We start from the raw sequence: 15,783 nt of genomic DNA, 5'->3' as shown, positions 1-15,783 counted from the left end.
TTTTTTTTTTTTTTTACAAATGCCATGGTTTGATGTTTTTTCTCTTAAAAGTGTTCTCTTGTTTTTGGCGACGTTTAAACCAATGACCACGTGAAGTGGGTGGGATCAACTTCGACAGGAAACAAACTTCAAACATGTACTAATCTTTGTCAACATGTCGCACAAGATTATTAATTTGTCAGTGAGGGATGTGAGATTCCCGACATCTCTGGAGCAGCATGGCTCAGATGCGATGGTAGGATCCTGCAGATTTGTTTGTGTTGCATTTTTATTAATTGACGCACTCGTTCTGAGGCCTTTCCTCTTATCTGCCCATGGCTGCAGCACACAGACCCGGATTATTCAGCTGCATATGTGGTCCTGGACACGGACAGCGGATTGAAAGCTTTCGGCCTCACGTTCACTTTAGGGAAAGGCACTGAAATTGGTAAGAGTTCCACACCGAGGCAGTGCACTTTGAAATGAAATCTCGGGGGAGCTTCTCAAGAACACCACAACAACACTAACTTGGTGAGGCGTTCAGGTGCGCCTGAGAAACTCAGAAAATCAATACGACTTTAGAGATGGAAAATGACCAAATGTGACGCATAGTCAGAAACAGAGACACAACACAGCACTTAATAAGATGTTAAGTGAAACAGAAAAAGACAAATCAAATGAAAAACAAAACAATGAAAACTAAGACCTTGACATTGCAATAAAAATTGCATGCCGATATCAGAGAAGTTCCCTTATTTCGGAATGTTTCCTTTTTCTTTGTTGGTTTACAAACCTTATACTGCCATCTAGTGGTCAGTCTGTATCTTCAGTATATTTGCATGGGAAGCATGCAAATGTAAAGCATTTGAATTGTTTTGTAAATGAAATGTGCTACACAAATAAACTTGACTTGACTTGAGATCTGTCAGAGAGTGTCACAGCAAACCTTCCACAGACTCAGCTGGCAGGTTTTTAAGGAACATCATACGGCAGCCCTGTTTGTAAACTGTACCTTCATGTTGGGTATTGTGTTCTAGAGGCAGCAGTTTATGTTGCTGCTGAACTTTATTGCGTTATACTTATGGATGTTTCTGTTATTCTGCCCATATATACCAAAGAGGGCAGTCAAACAAGACCTCTTTTTAGATGAATTTTGATAGATTAATTAGGCTGTCTGGAAGCTTTCATCCTGTTTAATGGTTGTTATTGACTGGAACCCTGCAGTGGTGTGTGCTGTCCAGGCCCTGGCAGGACTGGTTGTTGGGAAATCTTTGCAGGAGATTGTGAACAACTTCCGTGGGTTTTACCGCTTGCTGACCAGTGATGGACAGATGAGATGGGTAAGAGCAGGTACTCGGTAATGAATGATGTAAACATGGATAAAACTGAAGCATGATAATCTGGTCCTTGCTTCTCCTCTTGTTGAACGTTATGAATTATAATACTTCCTCGTTCAAGAAGGGAGTTGATTCTGCTGAATTAAAACCACTTGCAGCGAAGGCCACTCTGCCACCATGTCACTACACAGCCTAGTTTATTCGCCTCAAAACAGCTATGGAAACACGTCTGAGTCACATTTCGTTTTAGAGGCTTTTCGAAAGATCGCTTCAGATTCACTCTGCCGGTGAATAGAAACCCTATTAGTGACTGAAAGAAAAATAACCTGCTGCACACACCCGTTAAAGTGCGTCCACTTGTGGCTGAATCCATTCTTCTCTGACACAGTTGGGCCCAGAGAAAGGAGTGATCCAGCTGGCTACTGCTGCTCTGCTGAATGCTGTGTGGGACCTGTGGGCACGAGCCGAAGGCAAGGTGGGACTTAACATTTGAGGCAGTGTTGGAAAAGCAAAATTTCCCTCGACATCTCATGACTCACAACCTGTTGCCATCATTTTCCCGTAGCCGCTGTGGAAGCTGCTTGTCGATATGGTGAGTCACAGATCAAATAGATCATCGATTTATGTCCACGATGCGATGATGAGGGAATATCTTGTCTTGTGTGTGGTCAATCCAGGATCCAAAGCAGATTGTCTCATGCATTGACTTCAGATACATCACTGACGTGCTCACTGAGGAGGAAGCTCTGGGTGAGACTGGTTCATGATGTTAAAGATATGTCGGGCACAGTTTTGTCCAACTAGCTAACTCCCTCTACTTCTCTTTTTTTTATTCAGACATACTTGTGAAAGCACAGGAGGGCAAGCAGCAAAGAGGTAAGTACACTCAAGTGTCTTTAATTAAAGCTTTGGCTGGGACTTTGCTGAAATAAATAGCCTCTTTAGAAGCTAACTTGAGTGTTTTAAATAGATCCAGCTTTGCTCTGTTGAAGCGAATTTCTCCCTAAAGATGTATTATCTATGTGGATGGTTTCTCTCACCTGGCAGAGGATCAGATGCTGAGCGAGGGTTATCCTGCGTACACCACCTCCTGCGCTTGGCTCGGATACTCGGACCAGCAGCTCAAACAGGTCTCTGGACTATAAGGCACACCACATAACAAAGCCCTTCTCATCTCTTTCTTTTAAACACTGCTGTGTTTTCTCAAGCTTTGCACAGAGGCACTTAAAAGTGGTTGGACCAAGTTTAAGGTGAAGGTTGGTGCAGATCTAGAGGACGACTTGCGCAGATGCCGTCTCATCAGACAAATGATTGGACCCAGTAACACCTTGGTAAAGCCGCCTTTGCCCCCGCTCTTGTATCTAAGTGAGGCAGTGTTGATTAAGCCTTTTTATTTATTTATATTTTTTAGATGATCGATGCCAACCAGAGATGGGATGTAGCCGAGGCCATCAGCTGGGTGTCCAGGCTGGCTGAAGTCAAACCTCTATGGATCGAAGAGCCCACGTCTCCAGACGACATCCTGGGTCATGCTGCGATTTCTAAGGTGAGATAGATTTTTTTTTTTAATTTTCCAAGTCTGTCACGTGTCGGGGATGAAATCAGGAATCCATTTAGATAGTCTAGAGAGTCATTTGATTGCCTCTTCAAAAATAAATATTGCACTTGCACACAGTCAACCATGGTTGAAGAATCAGTAGATTTCTTGTTGCAGGCGTTGGCTCCGCTCGGGATTGGAGTGGCAACAGGGGAGCAGGTCAGAGCTCAAGTTTTTTTTCACATTTACACAGTGTTACCGATTAAAGTAGATCTGTCAACTGGTGCTTATTGTGGGTCATAGTCGTAGTCATAGTTTTCTTTGCAGTGTCACAACAGAGTGATGTTCAAGCAGTTCCTTCAGGCTTCTGCGTTGCAGTTTGTCCAAATAGACAGCTGTCGGCTGGGCAGCATCAACGAGAACCTGGCAGTGCTGCTGATGGCCCACAAGTTCAGAGGTAAAATCGAAGGAATGACCATAAGCATGCACCATATGGAGCCCCACAGCAGCATCATACATCTGTTTTTGTGTTTTTTCACTTGATAAGCAACCAGCGGCAAAATATAAGTGATTACACGAGTTGATTACAAAGTTTGTTTCACAATCAAAATTGTGGGTTTTTGGCACCACTCGTCTGCGCACCATTTATTTTCAGAACCAGTTCCTTCCATTTACACTGCCATGAGAGCCTTGAGGAAATTAGGAAAATAGTCTTAAGATCAATCATCGAGTGAAGCTGTTTCAGTTAATTAGACGTTGGTGCATCGCTCATCAACTGTAGTATTTTAACAGTTTTGGGTCGTGCTGGAAACACGTCTGTGATTTTCTTTAGTGCCCGTGTGTCCTCATGCCGGAGGAGTCGGTCTGTGTGAGCTCATCCAGCACCTGATTCTGTTCGACTTCATCCGTGTATCAGCAAACCTCAGCGACCGGTAAGAGCGGGGTTTATTTTTGCTTTCACTATTTACCATTTACCGAATCAAGTGTGATACTCGACATCTTTTTTTTCTTTAAAATTGCAGAATGTGTGAATATGTAGACCACCTTCACGAGCACTTCACCAGTCCTGTGGTGATAAAGAATGCCCGCTACATGCCCCCCAGGGTAAGACGTATACTAAGACCAACTAAACCTTCCTTATTATAAAAGGCACATTCTAAATGGTTCACTGTAACTGAGTAATCTGAGCCTCCTGATTTTAGGATCCAGGCTACTCTTGTGAGATGCTGGAGTTATCAGTGAAAAGGCACCAATACCCTGAAGGAGACATATGGGAATCGAACATGAAGAAATAAGTACAGCCTCCTAAACATGTTGAGTTCAGAAGAAATTATTTCACCTGAATCAGCAAAGCCACATTTATATATCAAAGACATTCAGGAGGTTTACGTACATTTAAGTAATATTTTTCAAATACTGTGAATGAGTATGTGTGCAACAACCACATGTGCATTAATTTATGTGTATATTAAGCTTCCTGTAAACCACCTACTTACGCAGTAATGCAAACTTCTGATTTTCTTGTATTGAATATTAAACTGCAACAGACGGCTCTTGTCATTTTTCTCTATACAACATCCATCTTTATTTACAGATATAGATCATTTATTGGTGAAAAGACATTTAAAAAAAAAAAAAAAAAACTTCTCTACGGTTACGTCGAGGATGAAAGACTCTGTAAAAATTAAAGCAAGTTTCAAGGAACTTTCACCCAAACAAACCTCATCGTAAGCCACTTTTAGTGATTGAGGTAAAGGGATTTTTTTTAAATATGTACAAATAAAATAAAATTTTAAAAATATGTTCAAGTCAAGCAGATAACACATCTAAAGCAGAGAATGAGCCACAGTTATCCAGAGTCATCTTGTAATTTAGGGTTTCACACAGCCATCTGCATCTTGATGGTGGGATGTGGGTTGTAGTCAGAAATCTCAAAGTCCTCTGCGCAGAAGTCATTAATGTTTTCCACGTTTCTCTTGATCTTCAGCTTGGGGAAGGGACGGATCTCCCTCTGCAGCTGCACATTTAGACACACGAACTGGTGTGAGTTTAAAATAAATAGAACAGAGATTTTTTTTTTTTTTTTTTTTTTTTAAACGTGTACAACTAACCCACCTGCACTTTTAGGGGCTCGATATGGTTGACGTAGATGTGAGCGTCTCCCAGAGTGTGAACAAAGTCCCCAGGCTGAAAGACAGAACAGACACAAAAAAAGAGGTCATGTGAGACGATGGATGACACACCTCTGGACAAAAAGGACAAGAGTTATGACTAAAGCAGTGCCCAAACCTTCAGTCCTGCAAGGTGTGCGATCATGTAGGTAAGAAGTGCATAGCTGGCGATGTTGAATGGTACTCCCAGACCCATATCAGCTGAGCGCTGGTACAGCTGACACGACAGCTCGCCGTCGCACACGTAGAACTGACACAGAGCGTGGCAGGGGGGCAGAGCCATGAGGGGCAGGTCTGCAACGTAAGAGGACATAAATGTTAGAATTCTTCACTAAATCGGACGTCTGTGACACATCGAGGTGGTTTAAAGGGATAGTTCGCCTCTTTTGACATGAAGCTGTATGACATCCCATATTACCAATATCATTTATGGACATTGACTTACCCCCCGCTGCGTCCTGTGAGCCGAGTTCCAGCCGAGTTTTGGCGTTGACGAAGGTAGCCCGGCTAGTTTGCTGGGGTCCCGAAAATAAAGCATCTTGCTTCTCAAAACAATATGCGTTCAAAAAAGTAATACATTTGCAGCCACCTGCCGATAGCTGCACCTGTTACGGTGTTTACTGCTCGGAAGCAGGGGACTGCTCAGTCTGCACGGTTTACACAGCCCGTAGTGATACAAAGGTAGCGAGAAATAGCGCCAAGCGAGTGTGAGGTCTGACTTTTTCTGGATGGACGATTTTGTGATGCAAATGTATTACTCTTTTGAACGCATATTGTTTTGAGAAGCAAGACGCTTTATTTTCGGGACCCCAGCCAACTAGCCGGACTACCTTCGTTAACGCCAAAACGAGGCTGGAACTCGGCTCACAGGACGCAGCGGGGGGTAAGTCAATGGTCATAAATGATGTTGCTAATATGGGATGTCATACAGCTTCATGTCAAAAGAGGCGAACTATCCCTTTAAGGCGACGTTAACTTGGCTCACCTTTGGGGTTCCAAGCACACATGATGATCCGCCGGTCCTCAGGATTTTTCTTGATGGTGTCGATGATGTTCTGCAGCTGGTCGACACCCTGTCCGGTGTAATCTGCCGAAATAAGTGTGAAAACAATAACTTTGTGTGTTCAGTTGCTCAACAGGCCCACTACAAACAGGAGGAATCTAAGAATGAAATGGGGTCAAAGGCAAGTTAAGCTGAAACAAAATGTAGAACCACAACGATCGTGTGCAATAAACAAAAAACTTTGTCCTTGGAGAACACTGGGGGAAGCTTTGACGCTTCTTTGAATTTTACCTGTATGCATGTTTTTATACTCCGCACCAAAGTGCCTCCACTGGAAACCATACACAGGTCCGAGGTCGCCCTCTTCTCTGTCTGTGAAGCCGAGGTTGTCCAGGAAGGCGCGAGAGCCGTTGGCATCCCAAATCTTTACACCTTTCTCTGACAGCTCCTTAGCGTTTGTTGATCCCTGCGACACGACAGAGTAACATCAGAGCTGAACACATGTAGGCTTCCCTGCTGAAATGGGTGCGCTTTTGCATTAGCCCCACCTTGACGAACCACAGCAGTTCCTCGAGGATGCCCTTCCAGAACACTCTCTTTGTTGTCAGCAAGGGAAACTGGTCTACAAACACAAACAAAGGGCCACTTGTCATTACTACAGATTAAGATTGTCAAAGCACAGCAACTGCTTCTGCTGATATCATGCCAAAAAGTACATTTCATACCCCAATAAACACGAGTTTCTCAGAATGTCAGCAATATTGACATTTGAATTAATTACAATTGAAAGCTAACGCAGCTTTTCTGTTTGTTTATTTGGAATTTAGATTGATCATAAATCAAAGTGTACTTTACACACTTCTGTTTGTGCAATTTCCCTTAGGCTGAGTGCAATATTTTAGCAACACTTTTGCACGTGCATTTTATTTATTTTTTATATTCTTTATTCCGAGTGCTGGCACATAGCACTTCCATACCGTTTTTATATTGTACAGTCTGTATAGCTTGAATATCTAGCAATGTTGACCGGAAGCCGAGGAACGACATTTCGTTGTCAAAACTCACTTGTGATTTTTGTGCAATGACAATAAAAGAAAGTCTAAGTCTAAGTCATGTTTGTGATGAATAAATCTCTGGTGGAAAAAAAAAAGTGACACTTAGTGCACTTTAATACGTAAACATTGTTTAATAAACGACTAACATCGTCCATACATTAACGGTTTCCCTCCAAATCTTAAGGCGCATTGCTTTAACACGTTCTAATTCAGGAGGACTTTTACTTTACGTTTGTTACCGCCACTTTCACCTCTAATACACATAAATTTTTTTTTTTTTAAAAGCTGAACACTTTACCTCGCAAACTGTATCTGACTTGAGCACCGAACAAAGACAGGACTCCTGTACCGGTTCTGTCTCCTTTCCTGAGGCCGTTGTGCATGATGTGCTCGACCAGATCAACATACCCGCGTTCATCGCACAATATACTGAACTTTTTCTTCGGCTTCTCTTCCTTCTCCTCCTTCATACATGCCGCCTCTCTCCGCAGCTCATCCGTGTGTATCCCAGCAGTCGCGGGCATTGTAGCGAAATGTACGAAATGAAATGAAACTCGCGTATTAATTTTGTTTTTGGCGGGTTGTTTGACGTCACATCCCTTACAGGCCACGCCCCATGGATATGCTAGAACAGACTCTGTAGCTCTGCCAGCCAGTGCCTTTACAGAGACAGCTGCTTTTTTTACGCCTCTAAGCCTATACGTTAGATTTTAAAATAGGGCGCGAGTACCGATAAAAGCGCGAACTGCTTTTCCCTTTTTTCCTTTCGGATGTATTATAGTAACCACAACAGGCACAACTAAACGGTTGTTTTTAACCATTCTATTGTGTTCGGGTCAAAATTGACCCGTTTTCAAGTTTAAATGTGTAAAAATTACCATTTGCTTTTTTGCTCTGGAATGAGGCTTCATCTAATCCTCAGACACACCCGATTGAATGCAGAAATATCCATTTTCACCATTTTAGTAAATTTTAAAGAAAAAAAAAAGTTACATTTGTGGTGTTATGGGTCAAAATTGACCCAGCAGAGAATACTGGCTGTTTTATGCATCACCTAAAAGCTATGGGTTGCTCTGAGGATCAATTGTGGCCCAATATGCCCATTTATGGCCCACATACACACACACACACACACACACACACACACACAGGCTTCTTTCACAGGCACAGACAGAGACATATAGAAAACGCATACAGGCACACACACACCACCCCCCATGTGAACTAAAACTTTCTCACAGCATATTGATACATTGTTTATAAACATCGGCACATATAAAGAGGGTTTGGGTGGGATATTATTATTTGAATTCTGTGGGAGCATCAGTCAACATGAGAAAAAGGTATTCTGTTCATGCGGCGCTAGATCATATCTTTGGTAATGATGGTGATCCTGAGGAGAGAGAGGAATGTGAAGCTGAGGAGGATGTGTCTGAGGAGGATGATGTTCAGTATGACCCTGAACAAGACCAAACATCTGATGAGGAGGACCCAGATGTCACAGATGTTCAAGGAGAGGTCTTCAAGTCAAAAAAAGGTGACATTTCATGGTTATCAAACCCTCCTCAAACCCAAGCCAGGGCACCGACGGAGAACATCCTCAGAATGACTCCAGGGCCTACTAGATACGCTGTGTCACACGCCCAAGACATAAAGTCAACGTTTGAACTGTTCTTTCCACGACCTATTCAGAGTATCCTACTTGAAATGACCAACATGGAAGGGAGAAGAGTGTGAGCAGTAGGGAGGACAAGAAGCCAGACATGATCCTGGATTACAACAAGAACAAAGGCGGTGTTGACAACCTGGACAAGGTCACCGGCACATACACATGCAAGCGGGGGACAAAAAGGTGGCCAATGGTTGTGTTCTACAACATGCTGGACGTTTCGGCATACAACGCACATGTAGTGTGGACTGAAATAGATCCAGGATGGAATGGAGAAAAACCTTTCAAGAGGAGGCTTTTTCTGGAGGAGTTGGGCAAGTCTCTGGTTTCTCCCTACATCGAAAGACGAAAGAGGCTGCCCCGAACCGAAGCGTCTGTTCGTTTGGTGAAAGGGCTTCAGCCAAGACCCACATCATCATCCTGTGATACGAACCAGGGAGGAGATTCCAGGAGCAGCAAGAGGAAGAGGTGCCAGTCCTGCCCCGCCAACAAGGACAGGAAGTCCAACACCACTTGCCACACATGCAAGAAATTCATTTGCGCAGAGCACACAGTAACCATCAAATACTGTGATTCATGCATTTGAACACACACACACAGTTAAAGTTTCTGATGCTAAGTTTTTGGTTAATTCAGAGTGACTCACCTGCACTAACATCTTATTATTTTTCAATGTTCAGTTTATGGTTAATGCAGGCACACACACACACACACACTGTTGTTGGTCATTGTTAATTTGTTATAGTTAAATTACTTGGTTAATTGGTATGGTTAAATAAAACTTGTTGTCTTTATCCTACTATTTATCTATGCGGGTCAGTTTTGACCCGAAACACCAAAGATGTAACTATTGTTAATAATTTTAAATAATAAAAAAAATAATAATAATTTCTTTGGTAGGTGTACTCTAATATAGGTCTATAACACATTTACAGTTTCTAATTACTCAGTCTATAAGAATGACAAATATTTTTAGTGAATTTAAATAGTTTTTGTATTATAAAACAAGTGGTACATTTTAAAACACTGTGTCTGTGGAGCCAACTAAAGAAATTTCCCACACTGGTTCCATTTATATGAATGTATACTAAGCCAACAATGAGTTGAAAAACAATATTGGAAGAAAACTGGTGATTTTAAACATTTTCAAGCATTTTCAAATCACGGGTCAAAATTGACCCGCGAACACCACAGGTGTAAACAGCTTTCTAACACAATATAAGGTTTAATATATTTCATGTTTCAATGTATTTCTTTTTTGTTGTTGTTGTTCTTTGTACAATGACTACACAAAGGAAAAAAAAACCTACGAGTAATTCAGAATAATAGTAATCATTCTGATTATAGATACCATGCACATCTATAGGACTAAAAAATACAACACTAGGAAACTCCCGAGCCAACCCTCATTTATTAATATATATTTTTATATAGTTCTCCAGGCTTTCTGAAGGTCTTTCAAAATTTTTCTTTGGCTACCTTTTCACTCATTTTCAGTCCACTCCATGAACATGACCATTTTCTGACAGAGCAAGTTTTTGTTTTTTGTTCTTTTTTTCCCTATTGTTTGTTAAAATACTATGATACTGACCAATTAACCACTTAAACCAGATGTCAACCATCAAATGTCTACTAGAGCTGGCTCGCCGGTAGACGGCACATGCACCGCAAATACTACAAATTCCAGAATTAGTCAGGTTCACTGTGTACAAAAATTTCTTTTTGTGGGAATTTTTGGGGGATTAGTTGACCTATACATTTTTGGAATCTGCAGACCTTGGGGATTCCAAAAACCAATGTTGCCACTTGAACAGACACCTGTATGGTGGCCATTTTGGAATTTCAAAACGAGTGCCATAAAATACAGAATTTCAGCTACCTTGGCCTCCGAACAACCTAAAAACTCAATTTAACATGCCAATTAGCCGGTGTAAGCATTGACATTATGTACGTAGTCGCCTCATAGACTGAAACTGCCTATTGGAGCTGACGTATAAGCGCGGCTGCCATTTTGGATGGGTCTCCAATGCCTCCACATTGCATTTATTTCGACCGAGGACGGTGTATATCCCCAACTACAATAATCATAACTCCCCGAATTTTCACCGGATTTTCACACGGTTTGGTTTGTTACAAACGGCAGAGATTTAGTTATGATACAGGACGCTGTCACACATTAAAAATACGTGCTTTCATTCTGAAAGACTTTGTATTACGCTCTTTAACAAAGACATATGGTAGGCTATGGCATATTGATAAATGTATAAATGAATTTAAATATAAATGTTATATTTTAATAAAGAAACAAGTTTGATTGTTCATTTGAATGTATTTCTCTCTCACACACACGATCCTTCTGTAAGACATATACATACAAGCATATACATATAGGATTCAAAGATTTTTTTATTTGTATTCCTTCAACAAAATTTTGTTGGCACTCAAGAAAAACTAACAAAACAACAACAATTAATAAAATAAAGTGTCTTGAATAAAAAAATTAAGAAATAAAGTGTTGAGTAGTAAAAACAGTTATATATATATATATATATATATACAGTTCTAAAAATGGTGGAATTATAAATATGGTGGAAGTAAACATTGATGCAGTAGGCTATATGTAATATACTGTTGCACATATATACTGACCAGCTCAGTACATTTTTTTCAAAGGCCTAGAAAAATAAGCGTTATAATTCCAGGTCATTCCAGCGTTTTACACTACCCTGTTTGGCTTGCAACTAACTAGTAGAATGGCAGATGTGTGACCACAGCTGGTGTATGTGCCCGAGAGCAATCTTTTCCGCTTTGCTTTTTCAGAATAAAGGCGTCATCTGCTATTCTATCCATATTATATCCAACTGGGGCTGGGGCTGGGGCAGTCCTGGCGTCAAGAGGTGGCGTGAGGGGGCAATGTAGTATTTTCTTTTTAAAAAAAAAGTTTTTAGTCTATGATGTGTTAAAAACAACAGAAAACTCCACTGACTTGTTCAAACCAAAATGAACAGCCTGGGTAAAAAAAAAAAAGTTTCAATTCCAAATTCAGAGTTTCCAGTTGTCCTTGAACTTCAAGCGTTCATCGAATCATTGCGTGATACATTATGCACTGAAGACCAATAAATCTCCTGGGACAGATGGTTTATCTGCTGACTTTTATCAATCATTCTCTAATCATATAGCTCCATTTCTCTTACAGGTATTTCTAGAAAGTTTAGAGAATAACACTCTTCCTCCTACTCTAACTTAAGGTCTAATAACACTTATTCCGAAACCAAACAAAGACCCACTTTTTATTGTAACGCTGTTAAAACATTATACTCCAATAGCAATAGTTCTATTAAAATGCCAAACGGCTCCACCCCTAGATTTGACCTAAAACGTGGTATTCGCCAAGGATGCCCCATTTCTCCATATTTATTACTTTGTTCACAAATTCTTACAACTTCTGTCTCCAATAGTGATGTACAAGAAATCAGCATAGCTAATAAAGAGCTTATAATCAGCCAGTTGGCTGATGACACAACAATTTCTTTTAAGGAATACAAACCAGATCCCTCTTGCCTTAGATGTGATTAGTGTCTTTTCCAAAGCCTCTGGTTTATGTTTAAATTAAAAAAAATGTGAATTACTAGCAATTAAAGATTTGTCCAGCAAATATTATTCGCAAAATCCCTGTTAAACAAGACGTTACTTACTTAGGACTTTTAATCTCTAAAGACCAAAAGTTAAGATGCTCCTCTAATTTCACACCAATTATACAGAAAACCAAAAAAAAACTTAACCAGTGGCTGCAGCGGGACTTATCTCTAAAAGGTAGAGTATTAATTACTAAAGCTGAAGGATTATCCCGACTGACATATGCTGCTCTCCCCTTACATTTAGACAACAAAATTAGTAAAGATATTGACTGTATGCTTCTTAATTTTGTATGGAAAAATCATACACACTATATTAGAAAAACTGTTATTATGAATAATTATGAATCAGGTGGACTTAACTTTTTGGATTTCTCTACCCTAAATAACACATTCAAAATTAATTGGGCTAAAAACTTCCTTAAAGGATAGCTGCGGTATTTTCAACATTAAGCCTCTTTTCTGAGTCGTCTGCAATGTTTTAGAACCCCCCTCACCGCTTTTTTGATGTTTACTGCTGTCTCCGGTATTTGCCTAATTTTGATTCATCTCAACCTGCTTCAGAATGGCAAGTCATGTGCATGTCCAAAAAGGTCCGTAAAAGCACAATAAACATCTGTTTTCAAAATCATCAACTCACCGGAGTGGTTACTAGTGTGCACTGGTAATCCATATCAAATTTCGTTGCGAAAAGTGGCTTCTGTCGTGTTTTATTTGACATTTTGTAAATCCCATTGAGTTCTATTGAAGACTGGATGTTCGTTGATATTACTCCGCCACCGAAACGAAAAGTCAGATTCAACTGCTGAGCGGACGTTTATCCACGGCTGTGAGGTGGCTAAGAAAATCGTTCGAGCATGAACGAGCTGCCAAATGCCAAATGCCATTTTCGTGCGTTTGGCTGACTTGGAGAAAAAGGCTGCGAGGCCACTGAGGTGTGAGAAAAAAATCTTGCACTCTTTCATTTTAGCAGCACTTTGGGACATGACGAGGTTCAGAGAGTGCGCATAACAGTGAACGAATAGAGCATGTGGTATTTTTTCCTTTATTTTAGCTTGGACCCCATTCAGTCCAGAGGCCATGACTGCGGCTCCATCGTAACACTGCACAATTACCTTGTTGGTGCAGGCGTAGTCCTCCAGAAACTCCAAAACTTGTCCAGCTATGGCTTCTGCGCGCTTATCACCACTGACATCACCAAACTGGAAAAAGCGCTCCTTCACACCACCGTCAATGGTGTAACGCAGGACATATGACATCTGAGCAGTGTTGCTTACATCAGTTGTCTCGTCTACCATAACGGAGACAAAAGGCGTTTTTATCACCTCCTCCCTCATTGCCTCGGTCATTACATCCGCCACCGATTGAATCAGATCGTTCTGAATTTTGCTGGAGGTGCCGATGAAAACAGTAGCCGAATCCAGATGACAGCGCATAGGGCTATCATATTCCGCCAAAAACTGCAGTAGCTCCAAGTAGTTCCCCTTGTTCTCAGAATCTTTACGTTCATCATGTCTTCGAAATGCCAGCCCTTGCTTTCCAAGAAATGTGACGACATTGATGAGTCGTTTGAGGATTTCTCTGTTCTGCCTGACCTTGTTGTTGTGGGCCGTCGTATGATTCCGGCGCTGCTCATCTAGCTGAAGATCAACTCTTGTGTCCCCAAAAGTTTTCAAACTGACCGTCGCTTGCAATGTGTGCAGCAGAATCTTTATGTCGATGGGCTGACTTTGTCAGATTTGTAAGGCTGACAAATCCTCCGCTGACCCAGGTGGATGACTTGTCAGTTGTAAAAAGTAGACAACTCCAGCAGTACAGCCTGTTTGTTTTCTTCGGCCCGTCATCCATGGATATCGCTGATAATTTTCGGTCTTGAAATGCCTTTCCACTGTCTTAACCTTTTCTTTTAATTCCAGTTCTGGAGTTGGTCTTCCGTTTTTTTATTATTTTAAGTTTTTCTGTGAAAGACCGCCTTGATGCTATCAAGCTAGCCACAACATTGGTCCCGTCTTCCGCCATTCTGTCTCTCAACCGCTCCACTCTGCACGCTTTTCAGACTTCACAAAGGCCTACGATCTTTTTTTTTTGTCCCGCCCACTTCAAATCAAACCGTGATTGGTCAATTTTCCCATCACTCTCCAAACCAAAACACATAGCTTGGCCTTCCCCGAGATGCGTGAAGTCCTAACCAATTAATGTGCCGGTTAATCTTGCTTCGGTAGAGATGGACGATTCTGATTGGATAGTATGTTTCAGGACAGTAACCCTTTCATTGCCGATGTGAATTTGACAGTAAACTTACCTTTGGAACATAGATTAGCGAGAATGTAGTATTAAATGTATTGTATTAAATTAAATGAGAGTGACTTGAGTTTTTTTTATGTATACATATATTATTATTCAATACTAATATATTTTTGTTCTGAATTTTTTAAGGCCTTCTCTGAAGGCGTAGAAGGCCCTAAGGGTTCCCCTCTGGTAGGACTGCTGACACCGTAGGAGCTTGAGTTTGCATTAATGAAGCTTGGCGGATCACCCTTTCTGCAGCTCTCACCACCTTACAATAATAATAATAATAATATACATTATTTTTATGTAGTGATTTACACTGTGCTTAAAGACACTACAGAACAGAGAACATAACAAAAGCAACTTATTTAGTATTTAAAGACAAACAGATAAATAACAAGATATCAAAATCAAACCTTCACTGCGCATAGTGATTAATCACTAGTCCGCCGTTGTTCTTCAGGGTGAGAAGATGAATTTTTATCAAATGAAGCTGGCACAGCATCTCTGTCTCTCCACATTGCCTATCTCACTAGGCGACACACCACAGCGAACCATGAGACGACAGAAGATGGCCTGAAACTGACGTGCCGTGGGATTGTTATCCCATCCGCCTTGCATGGAAAACAGGCACACAACACATACATATTCACAAGACATAACAAAGATATTCATTAGGTACATTTTAACAATTTGTTGCAATTTAAAGAACATCAACCCTACCTGACGCTCTGATGGAATTAAATAGGAGCTCCAGGTGATCCTGGCTGAACCTGTAGGTGAGCACATATCGCTGAACCTGGAGCAGCTCGATCCTGACTCCCTGTGAGCTCTTCCAGCCTCGATATTAGACGCCCGATGTGATCGTCCATGATTAATATCACCATCATGCAGACCATGAACACGGTGGCCTCCCCGCTCTCCATATTAGCTTCTTTGTGGTATTTTTTCTTCTCTCCTTACTTTTACCGGGTTTTGTTTTGTTGTTGAATGTGGCGCTAAACGGCTAACATAACACGTCACTGACGCAGACGGCTGCGCACGGCGCATCAGTCCCGACCTGGTCCCGACTCATGTGCGAATGCAGACTGAAACAGTTCCGCTGGGG

At 41.2% G+C, this 15,783-nt stretch overlaps 2 protein-coding genes across 2 annotated transcripts; one reads left to right on the top strand and one right to left on the bottom strand.

Moving 5' to 3' along the window:
* The first annotated feature begins 95 nt into the window (after positions 1-95).
* Positions 96-4,405, top strand: enosf1 (enolase superfamily member 1). Its single transcript, XM_075452057.1, has 15 exons — positions 96-235; positions 325-427; positions 1,204-1,319; positions 1,705-1,791; positions 1,882-1,908; positions 1,994-2,066; positions 2,154-2,192; positions 2,364-2,446; positions 2,525-2,647; positions 2,728-2,862; positions 3,031-3,072; positions 3,181-3,310; positions 3,686-3,785; positions 3,876-3,957; positions 4,056-4,405. Exons 1-15 carry the CDS (start codon positions 155-157, stop codon positions 4,146-4,148), a joined length of 1,314 nt encoding a protein of 437 aa, XP_075308172.1. The 5' UTR covers positions 96-154; the 3' UTR covers positions 4,149-4,405.
* Positions 4,211-8,099, bottom strand: tyms (thymidylate synthetase). The gene is made up of 7 exons (XM_075452058.1): positions 7,381-8,099; positions 6,576-6,649; positions 6,319-6,493; positions 6,010-6,111; positions 5,143-5,318; positions 4,969-5,040; positions 4,211-4,870 (listed from the first exon to the last, which is right to left on the bottom strand). Exons 1-7 carry the CDS (start codon positions 7,604-7,606, stop codon positions 4,733-4,735), a joined length of 963 nt encoding a protein of 320 aa, XP_075308173.1. The 5' UTR covers positions 7,607-8,099; the 3' UTR covers positions 4,211-4,732.
* Between the last annotated feature and the right edge of the window lie 7,684 nt (positions 8,100-15,783).

This window comes from Odontesthes bonariensis, chromosome 20, assembly GCF_027942865.1.
Source record: "Odontesthes bonariensis isolate fOdoBon6 chromosome 20, fOdoBon6.hap1, whole genome shotgun sequence".
Lineage (NCBI taxonomy): Eukaryota > Metazoa > Chordata > Actinopteri > Atheriniformes > Atherinopsidae > Odontesthes > Odontesthes bonariensis.
The sequence above is the reverse complement of the archived record's forward strand: the minus strand, read 5'-3'. Positions and strand labels throughout refer to the sequence as shown.

Excerpts from the sequence above, each read along its gene's own strand:
- enosf1 (XM_075452057.1), top strand. The coding sequence starts at position 155 with ATGTCGCACAAGATTATTAATTTGTCAGTGAGGGATGTGAGATTCCCG. Across the intron at positions 236-324 it reads AGCATGGCTCAGATGCGATG|CACACAGACCCGGATTATTC; the intron begins GTAGGATCCTGC and ends CCATGGCTGCAG. Across the intron at positions 1,909-1,993 it reads GGAAGCTGCTTGTCGATATG|GATCCAAAGCAGATTGTCTC; the intron begins GTGAGTCACAGA and ends TGGTCAATCCAG.
- tyms (XM_075452058.1), bottom strand. The coding sequence starts at position 7,606 with ATGCCCGCGACTGCTGGGATACACACGGATGAGCTGCGGAGAGAGGCG. Across the intron at positions 6,112-6,318 it reads GTATAAAAACATGCATACAG|ATTACACCGGACAGGGTGTC; the intron begins GTAAAATTCAAA and ends TTATTTCGGCAG. Across the intron at positions 5,319-6,009 it reads GTGTGCTTGGAACCCCAAAG|ACCTGCCCCTCATGGCTCTG; the intron begins GTGAGCCAAGTT and ends CTTACGTTGCAG.